The sequence below is a fragment of the Centruroides sculpturatus genome, unplaced genomic scaffold (assembly GCF_000671375.1).
Source record: "Centruroides sculpturatus isolate CEXI.00-Female unplaced genomic scaffold, Cexi_2.0 scaffold966, whole genome shotgun sequence".
Classification (NCBI taxonomy): Eukaryota; Metazoa; Arthropoda; class Arachnida; order Scorpiones; family Buthidae; genus Centruroides; species Centruroides sculpturatus.
Genome location: NW_019385273.1, coordinates 1 through 11227, shown reverse-complemented (window position 1 = coordinate 11227; position 11227 = coordinate 1). Strand labels below are relative to the sequence as shown.

General features: G+C 28.6%; 1 protein-coding gene across 1 annotated transcript in view; it reads right to left on the bottom strand.

The window, feature by feature from the left end:
* Nucleotides 1-11199, bottom strand: part of LOC111637017 — a 21198-nt gene extending 9999 nt beyond the window's left edge. The window contains exons 1-5 of the mRNA XM_023382420.1: nucleotides 10895-11199; nucleotides 10454-10612; nucleotides 5161-5249; nucleotides 4903-5083; nucleotides 3268-4678 (exon numbers count right to left, since the gene is read on the bottom strand). Coding sequence (XP_023238188.1) covers nucleotides 3268-4678; nucleotides 4903-5083; nucleotides 5161-5249; nucleotides 10454-10612; nucleotides 10895-11111 — 2057 coding nt within the window. The 5' untranslated portion in view covers nucleotides 11112-11199. The remainder of the gene's footprint in view (nucleotides 1-3267; nucleotides 4679-4902; nucleotides 5084-5160; nucleotides 5250-10453; nucleotides 10613-10894) is intronic.
* Nucleotides 11200-11227: the final 28 nt, after the last annotated feature.

Below are 11227 nucleotides of genomic sequence, written 5' to 3'. Positions count from 1 at the left end.
CTACGTTTATTTATATGTAATAATAAAAATACATACATACATAGTCTTGCATTTTTAATAGTCATGATTTTTCCGTTTGAAAGGGTTAAAGAATCTGTCTAATGTCGATTGCTTTTCTCTCTTCTTCAGGATTTTTCGTAATTAAATTAATATCTCAGATGTGATCTTTGTTACTCCTTTAGCTGCTTGAGTTTTCTTGATTATACTGTATTTTTCTTAAGTACAATAAGATTGAATTTCGGCCTACTGTACACCTGTTCGCGCCATACTGCCTAGCAACATTAGGCATCTTCTGCCCACTCTCTATCTTTGTTATTATACTCTCACCTTTCGAAAAGAAAAACAGACACAAAACTTAACGAGTGCCTACCCGACAGTCTCGTGAATACATAAAAGAATTGTTTTGTCAGAAAAATAAAAGACTGGAATTACAAGGGAGAGTTTCAAAGTTCAGAGGAATACTATCCGATCGGTATAAACTGGCTTAAGCGTCGATGTCGACGCCTCCAGCACTCCGAAGTGTTTCAAATTGTTACCTGAAGACAAGAGAAAATCAATCGGTATTCATTATTTTACATCGCTTCTTCTTGTATTTATTCTGTGAGGTGTTCGTTATCCGATCATATGTTCATTGTCCGAACATAAAAATCTTTCTCGAAAGTGTTCGTTAACCGATTACCCACTGTACTTTGAAATCATACTCAAGCATTCTAATGTTCTTCTAGGAAAGACAGAAAAGGCTCTTAAAAAAAGGACATGATCACCATGTTTCAGATGAAGTAGCTTTTGGCATGTAGTAGAGCAATCTGGCTGTCTCCATTCATGCTTGTTCCAACAGATTCAGAAAAAACATGTTAGCAGAGAATGGTGGAAGCTCCTTTCCTGAATTGGCATGCGTATAAACAAAACTATGTTGCTATACATAAATACTTGCACTTAAAACTATTTGACACTTTTTGTTTGATTGAAAATAAAACATTATGTGCCTGACAAATAGTATAAACCTTTATTCTGATATTCAATAGTAGCACTTCTAGTTCTACTATTATAACCAACTACACACAAAATTCATCTAAAATTTGAGACATGAAAGAAAGTTTTTTGTCATTTGTGGTACAAGAGGAAGTGAGATTTGATCGTAGCTAAAGTTATAAAGGAATAGAGATGACAATGTGGTTAAATTCTTGGAAACTTTGAGGAACATGTATGGTTGCATGATTCAAATTTGACAACTTATTAATTAAACTGAAAATGTGTTTTACAATAAGCCCAGTCTGATAAACCAGGAACAATACTTTATTGCGTATTGTTCTTAGTTTCCTAGAAACTAGTTAAACTTTCATATTGGTATAGATGATTGTCATTTGGAAAAGCATGCTATAGAACTACTGATATGCCTTTGCATATTTGAGTTGTTTTTAAAGATATTGTTTAAATTAAAAATTCAATTGCAGACACAAATATATCTATTACTGATAGTAATAAAATATCAATAAAAATACTAAAAGATTAAATTGACTTTTCATTTTCAGGTGTCCATTGGGAATAGATATAACCAAAGATGTGACTAATGCAAATATCAAAGTGAAGCCATTTCAGTTTGACAAACATTAACAGTTGATGAGTGTACAGTTTTAAAATTATTTTTATAATAATAAAAATAATTTCTGAAAATATAATAATAAATAAATTATAATAATAAAACAAATTTCCGACTTTGAAAATTATTTACAAAACTATAAACAGAAATTTTTAATTCATGATTCTATTATCAAAAAAATTTCAATTTTACACAAAATTCATTGTTTAAATAATTTTATTATAATGAATTTAATTATTCCAAATTGTTAAATAGTTTAAATAAAAAAAATTTAAATCTCTTATACAATACTTCTGTTAAATAAATTATTTTAATTTCAGAAATTTATAAAACAATTTCCTTGGCATACAAAGTATATTATTTCCATAAAATCTCATTTTATAAATAAAACTGTTGAAAAGATAATTAAGATTCTCCATAATAGTTCCATAAACCGTAAATATTCGTTATTTATTCTTATAGGAAGCTTTTAAAACAAATATTTGTACTATAATAATACATTAGCTTGTTGTCGTTTCATATATAAATTACAATATTCTAGCCATTTTGCACATTTTTCGATCCAATATCATAAAAATTTTCATTGGCAGACAATTTTTTGTAAATATAAATTTGATTGAAAGACATCACACACAATGAAAGTAGTCTGGAAGCTGATTATAAATCATTATAATCAACTAACCATTCATGTAATGCACAAATTTAACTAATAATACATGAATCTTCATTATATGTATATATTTATATATTTTTGAATAATAATTTATACTTCCAAAAACACCAATTCCACTGAGAAAGCATTCAAAATTATAGGACAAATACCTTAAAAGATATATGAATGCACAAAAATCAATAACTAAAAATCTGGCCTTGATTATTACAAAGGAAAAGTGTTAATATTTTATCATGTAAACTTTATCACAACATGATATCAACAACCTTTTAAGGTTTATAACAGTTGCACTAAATAGATGTGTACATCTAAAAATAATTCACATAAAACATTTATGCAAATACAGTGAATAACCTGAAATACAATTAGTTGTTGTATATAGAATTCATTGGATTACGAAATTAAAATCTTATATATTTGTATGATTTACATTTTGATATTCACAGGAGTGTATAAAAGTGAAGTGTTTAAGATTAACAATTGCTCAAATGCAGAATTGGGTTACCAGTACTCGAATTTCAGGTAGTTCACTGTAAACAATGAAATGCATAATTTATTGGAATAAAGTTATATATTTAATTTTCTTTATGAAACAAACAGACAAAAATTATTGCCACATATACAGAAAAAACTACAATAATTATATGCCAACTTACTATCAAAATAATTATTTATATAATGGCACAAAAATTAACATTTAAATATAAATTATTATAATGTGTAACAAAATGTGCATTTGATCTGTTATTATATACAAGAAATAATTATAAACAACTTTTAAAATATCTGAATCAAATGAAACAAGGATGTACAAAACTTACATTTTGATTACTAATGAAATGATCATTAAATCCTGATGATAATCTCTGGAATTACTTTTTAGCACCAATTATCTAGTTTAAATCTTTCTATATGAAATTTATAATAATACAATTATGTAAATTCTTGCAAGCTCATTTGGAATTAAAAAAATCAAAAAGATATTTCATTTTACTGAAATGCATCATGGGTTAGAAATTTCTGGTCGTCTATGACCTCTTCATTTTTATTAATTATCACAGATGTATGTGTGGTGGATGATAACTCGGTGTGATTTTCGTTGGAAATTGATATACCTTGTTCGTCACTGTTAGTAAGCTCGCTGCAACTGTGTGTTCGAGTGTATTTTGAATATATAGAAACTTCAATCCGTCTAGAATTACAATCTGTTGAACTGTTTGGAAAGGAATTTGGCCTTGTGCTTGTATCAGTTTGTATATTTTCTTGATCATATTTTACAGTTTCATATCCTGGTTCTGTGAAGTCAATTTCTTCCCTATCTATTCTTTCATAATTTGGATCGCTAAAGTCACTTTCACAATGCTGGACTCTCTCATAATCTGGATCTTCAACATTATGTCGACCTACTCTTTCATAACCTGGGTCTACCTCACTCTCTGCTCTGTGAACTCTCTCATAGTCTGGATCCTCGTCATCTGGTAAGTTTTCATTATGTCTAACACTTTCATACCCAGGTTCCGATTCATCACAGGATGATATCCCATTAAAATCTACACTTTGTGTTACTTTGTAATTATTTGGGCCATTAGAATCTATGTTGTTATTCACTTTAACAGATTCATAATCTGGGTCATCACAAAGACTTCTTTTCACAGCCTCATATCCTGGATCAGTAGCATCACTATCTGATCTTTGAATTTTTTTAACTTCCTCATATCCAGGATCAGAATCTTCTAGCGATCCAGAACAATTATTGATTGATGCATTGCTATCAATTCTTGATTGTTCTATTTCATCTGTTTTCCTATTAGTCCTTTGTTTTAATTTTTCATATGTTGGTTCACCATTTCCATTTTGTGGTTGCTGCCTTATTTTTTCATAAAGAGGATCATCACAATCTTCCCTTACTTTTTCATAATCAGGTTCACTTTCTTCTTTTTTCTGATTTTTAATAGCTTCATATCCAGGTTCGACATTTTCATTCCAATCTTTCGGTGGATAATCTGCTTCAACAGAATGAACTGGAACCGCAGGTACATAGAGATTAGTGTTTGTAAAAAATTCTTCTCCATTTGGACTGCGCGGTATCCATACAGGAGTCGATACATTGAACACATCATCAGAAATGCCTTCAAATTTATTACTGTCATCCGCATCGGATGAACATCTCACTGACTGCACTCGCTTCTTTCGCACTTTAGCATACATATCTTCTATTTTGGTCCCAGCTTCATTAAAATTTAATAAGCTTGCACCCTCTCCCAAGTGTATGGTTTTTCGTTGTTTATTCGATTTATCAACAACTGAGTACAATCCATTCATATCTGTTGGAGAAGGTGCAGATGTCCCTGAGGTTAATACATTTGGCACACAACTTCCACTGGATGATGTAGATGCTATCGATGCTATAAAAATATTTCAGTTGTTAAAATCAATTGTCATTATTTAATATTTTTATGAATAATTAAGATATTCCATAATAATGTGAAGAAGGAAGCAAAATATACATTTGTTCTCTAATGATTTGTTAATTTTATTAAAATATAAAATGTGTTAATAATTAATGTTTCATAATAATAATAATATACTGTATAATTAAAAATTATTGAAAATTTTTTTATCTGCCTACCTTGTCTTGAATGAGCTTGAGCTACAGATTTTAAACTTTCTACAGTCGGTGGTGCTGGAGGTAATTCTAAATTTCTTTGATCTGAAAACTGTGCAGTTTCTTGTGCAGAATTTATTTCTGCATACATCTGTTCTTCTTCAGTAACTTCAGAATAATAATTTTCATTTTCATTGTATTTTGCCTACATAAAAAAAAAATTACTATCCTAAATTCAGAGTTTATATAAATAATTTCTCAGAAATACATTAACATTTCAACCTGATAATCCTGAACTCTTCCTTTCTGCTTAGTTTGTTGCCGAACTTTTGCCAAAGGTTCTCTCACACTAATGATTGTGTAAGGAGCTTCTTAAATTAAAATTAGAAAATATTTAAATATTTTTAATTGTAATAACAATTTATTAGTAAATAAATTTTGCAAATAGAAAATTTTGAACTTAAATAATGAATTTTATTTTTAAAAATAAATGCATAGAACTTTTATAATTGGTACACACAAAATCCTTTATAAATTTATATTAACATTGACAGTCTTCAGATTTTTGTCAAATTTATATTAACATTGACAGTCTTCAGATTTTTGTCATGAACTGCAAAAAGGCAACAGAAAAATAAATAAATGACTAGAATCACAATGGAAGTGAAAAAAGATGTTGTTGAGAAATATGAAGGTGGCATGCGTGTTCGAGATTTAACTGTTGTATACCGTATTCGAGAACAACAATATTGACAATCATGAAAAATAAAGACATTATTAAATTTGCTAATGTTGCGAAAGGGGTTAAATCAATTTCTAAACAGAGATTAAAGACATTAGATCATGTTGAGAAATTGCTTTTGCTTTGGATAACTGAAAAACAGTCTGCTGGCAACAGCGTTTCAGAAGCAATTATTTGCAAGAAAGCTAAAAAGATGCATGCTGATCTCATGAAAAATCAAGGAGGAACTAGCCAGGAAAGCAAGGTGTTTAAAGCCAGTCATTTTTTTTACATGAGAACAGATTAATCATTTTTACATTACTTCTTATGGAAAAGGTTGGTTTGGTATATGTCTTATTCGGTATAAGTCCAAACACCAGGAACGGATTAAGGTCGTATACTGAAGTTCCACTGTATTTATTTTGTTTGTACAAAATAAAGAAATAATTTTTAACGATTCAATAGCTACGATTATTATTATAAAAATTTTCGTTAGGCTTAACATCGATGAAAATTCAACGCAAAGCGACACGCAACGGAGAAAAATTTCAGCATGTGATTGGTTAATATAATTTTTTGTACATAATTGGTTATCTGAACAACCCCAGTCCCCAATTGATTTGGATAAACAACACTATACTGTAATTCTAAAGAATAAATTTACATAGCAAAACTTTGGTAGTAACAAGACATGCATTATGCATCAGCTTGGCAAATCACAATAGACTACACATTCTATTCTCCAGTTAAATGAACAAGTACTGTACTTTGATAGGCAATTGAAATTTATGTCCATTTTTCATTGTACAGATTAATTTTTATTACTGTGAATAAGTTTCTCTATATTGCAAATAATGACCGTAAGATAAAACAAGCATAGAAGAATTCTGGAAATGGTTAACACAGGAAAACAATATAGATAGAAAATTATTCAGTTATATAAAAAAACATTATTTTAAAAACAGTAATGTTTATTATTATTTTGCATTTTATTGTTTGGAAATTTTTATTAATAGTCTCATTATTCATTTATATTTTTTTGAACAACTGGATTATTTATACAATAGCACAATTGCTTATAAAGAGCATATATACATTGAAAAGTTGTAATTTAAATTTCTGCTCACATTTGTTAAGTCAGCAAGTATTTGGATTAAAAAGGATGGTTTTGAATTTGATATGTTCCATCAACTTTTTATTAAAATTAATAGAAACATTGCTATTATTACATGGAATTTTGTTCCACAACCAATTTCATGAAACGGATTATACTTGAAGAGTTGGCACACACAACCAGTTACAGGTACCTTTGGCTAATTTAAATAAAAGTGAAATTTCTTAGAGGCACAAGTGCACACTTTTTAATTGTGTGGACAAAGAAAGTAAGAGACATTAGGATTTAGAAAATAAATTTCATATTAAAATTTTAATTAAATTTTTCATGGTAAATGAGATTATACTATGTTATAGTATGAAAAAGTCGATCACAATAAAAAAATTTTTTTTTGTTAGAAAAAGATAAAAATAAAACTTGAAATATTATAGCAATAACTGTAAATGTATTAATACACTTTCTATTTTAGTGATGATGTAGTATGGCTATAAATTGACCTTAGGATTATTCTAAATTTTGTTAAATGTGTAAAACTGATAATTGTTTTTGCTCACTATTAAATTTTTGTAAAAACAGTAATTTTTCTTATTATTAGATTAATTTTAACACAGCACATTATAGTTAATTTTAACCTAAGCCATAGCATCAGAAGTAATTGATTTTCTTCAATGTAAGTGAATTGAAACTCAAAAATTATTAAATCTTGAAAATAGCATTGACAAGATCCACTTGATATCATCATTGGTAATGGACAACATTTTCCACCCAAGTTAAGTATATGAATTTTGCCAGATGATACACATCCAAATTCAAAGACTGACAAAATTAGGTAAATTAGATTACGATGCTACAACAGCAAGAACTTAGAAGTTTATATTTCAGATTCAGGATGACAAAAATTATCAAGAGCTGACATGGTCTTCAGGAAGAATGTTGTGTAAAGAAATTTTATAGTTCAAATAAAGCTTGCATAGTTTTCAGTATAACTCAATTTTTCATTTCTTCTCTCATCATTTTTGACAGGTTAAAAATTGTTAATAATAATAAAAATGTGGAAAGAATAAAATTTAGGATGTGTCTATTTATACATAAAGTATGTATATGCAATTGGCTATTTATACATACTGACTGTATATTCCTATATTCTGGCTGGATACCGACTGTATGCGCTGTTATTACAATTAATATTTTGATAATAACTACACAATTATAAATAATTATAGTTTTAAAGTTCAGTTACAATGTTGTTCAATAAAGTAACCAATAAACTATGAAGTATCATTAAATCAGTGAAATATAGGTAATGAAATTTAAAGTAGATTAGTAGGTAAACCAATAAAGTAAAATAAATATATTATTTTTTATTCTGTATTTTAATTTTTTTTTGGTCTGCTTAGTCTTTCTCTTCAGACGTCCTTTGGATTTAATTTTAGTTTTGAATTTTAAGTTTTTATTTGATCGATTTGAGCAGGGCTCGTTATTAGACCAAATTTGTTCTTCAGGTTCTGGTTCAATTTTAAGCCCACTATTCTCATGTTCAAAAAGAGAAATTCCATTTCTTGCATTGCTTTCTATTACTTTTAATTCCTCTACATATTTATTGAAGGCTTGCGTTCCATAATTAGACAAAATATCTGCAATATTTTTAGTTATCGCCAGTGCCATATTAAATTTTTCCCTATCCGATAATAGTTTGTTGGGACAATCAAAATCATCAGTAAAAGTTTCATCTTCAATATGATCATCGATGTCTACATTTACTTCATCTGTATCCATACTTAGTGCATTTTCAATTGAAATAATATATCTTGCATGAAAGCAAGTTTTTGAAAATATGTCCAAATTATTATATTTTCTTATCATAAGAATATGACGACATGGTGCACTAAAAGAATTCCAAAATGAACAAGAACATGTTTCCACCGATGTATTATAAAATTTTGATATTTTGCTATCAAGATTTTCCTCAATGCCATTATTTTTAATTCTCATTTCTTGATAATCGATATCATAATTAGGATATTGATAATCGAAATTTAGGATATCCTAAATTATAAATAACATTAAAACTATCATCTTTACATCATGGCTTTAAAAGGGTTAAATAGCCAATTGAGTATACATATCATATGTATAAATAGCCAATTGCATATACATACTATATGTATAAATAGCCACTTTGTAAAATTTAATATGTCAGTAAAAAGTACAACATGAAATCAACAAAATATATAAAATTACGAAAATTAAATATCTATTTTAGTATAACTCCTCCTCAGGCATAAAAAACAGATTTCAGTTTATTACAAATATATGCATGCTAAGGAATGGTGAGATTTAAGATGAAATTAAAAGACATTTTAGCATTATTAAAAGACATATTAGCATTATTTCCTACTGAAGAATGGTGACAAACTTTGCCACAATTATTATGATACACCAATAACTGCTGTAAATCATACGAGGCTTTACAGTGTGAGTGGCTGTGACTATGCGACATCTAATGGTGGAACTTAGAAGTTCCTCGAGATGGCTGTGATCTACAATTTCCATATTAGAAGAGTGTCTGATACGTGGGCACTTATTATATTCCTGTATCGAAATCAAGAATTGGTTAGAAAACAATCGCATCTCCCGCAACATCATCTCACTACCTGGCGACACCTAGCCTATTCCTGATGTCGTGGGGGTGAGGCCGCTGGTCCCTGCTTTGGTTAGGTCCTGGGGTTCGATGACGAAGATGACGTTGGCGCCTGATTTTGTCAATGCAATAATTCTGCGGCCTTATGGCCACAAGTCACGCAAACACTCACTTTGGCTCGCTTGTGCAACAAACCTAAACCTATCTTCTTTGGTAATGTACTTAAGCCAAGGTTTGATTGACTTACACTCTTGAATGTCGAATCCGCTGTAAAGAAAAATTGGAAGAAAGTTATTGATTATATTAGTTAGAAATAGGTTTAGGTTTGTTGCACAAGTGAGCACGTAGTTTTGAGCAAATGCGGCCGTAAGGCCCCAGAATCATTGCATTGACAACATTGATTGGAGGAATAGCTAGTGCAGAAACTTCTAAGTTCCATCACTAGATGTCGCACAGTCGCAGCCACTCATGCTGTAATGCCTGGTGTAAATCATTAATGCCTAACACCTCCATCTATTGTTAAATTCATTTGTAATTTATAATTATTATTTCCAATTATTACCCGATGATTTACAGCAGTTGTTGGTGTATCATTGCATAGCATCAGGTTTCAGTATAGATGCTTATATGTATCCACAATTATTCTAAATTTGTAGCCAATTCAAAAATATTGAAAATAATAAATTATACATTATTATATTAATCCAATAAATTGATCATATTAACATATATATTTTGATAAATGTCAATTTTTGAATATTTTCTCTCCATTTATCACAAGTATTTTCATAGAAATAGAATTTATTACAATTGTATTCATAATATGTAGTTTATAACTTGTTAAATCACAATACTCATATATATATATATATATACATACATACAATACTCATATATATATATATATATATATATATAATACACATACAAATGAATATTGTGATGTAGTTGTAAACTAAATTTGGATGTTACCACAATAATTATTTACATATAAACATAATGATATGATTGTGACAACCTCCAAATATCGATAGAAATAAATCTTATTTTATGAAAAATTTTCTAAATACATATTTCTTTATGCAAGATGAAGTTATACCTTGAAAATTATTTTCTTCTTGAGATGTTACTATCGAAATAATATTAGACTGAGATACAGGTGGAGTCATATAAGGTATTTCAGCAGAAGCAACATTTCCAGCAACTGCTTGGCCAGCTATTGTATTTGATAAATCTTCATTTTGTTCTTGATTATGAGCTGAAATTCAGAAAATGACAATTAGAATTTATACACATTTTTTATTTTTACATTTTATAATTTTATTCAATTTCTAAATATTTTATTTCTATTAAATATGTAATATTCTAATATAAGCTTAAATACAGTATAATTGATTTATGTTACATCTTATATTCAAAAATACAGTATTCATCTGAAAAGTTCTCTTGATTAATTTTTTAATTCCTGAAATTTTTTGTGAACTAAGAATATAAAACATTTTAATTAAAACAAATTATCAACATTCAAAAATATATTTACATATTTCAGGAATAGATGCCAAATCATCATCATAAATATTTTGCTTTTCTGGAACTGGAGGTGGTTCATATAAATCAGACTGAAAATTTGGCCATTGTTTTCTGTTCCTTCGAAATTTATCTGGATCATCATATTCATCAGTATCATGATCTGAATCTGACTGACCTTTTAACTTCTCATATGGATTTTTAGGATGCCTTTGAACTTCTGCATACATATGTGATATGTTAGGAGAACTGTACTCAATAGATGCATTGTTTGATGAGTTAGGAATAGAATTAGTTGGAGATGATGATACTTTGCTCTAAAATTACAAATTATATACATTATAAG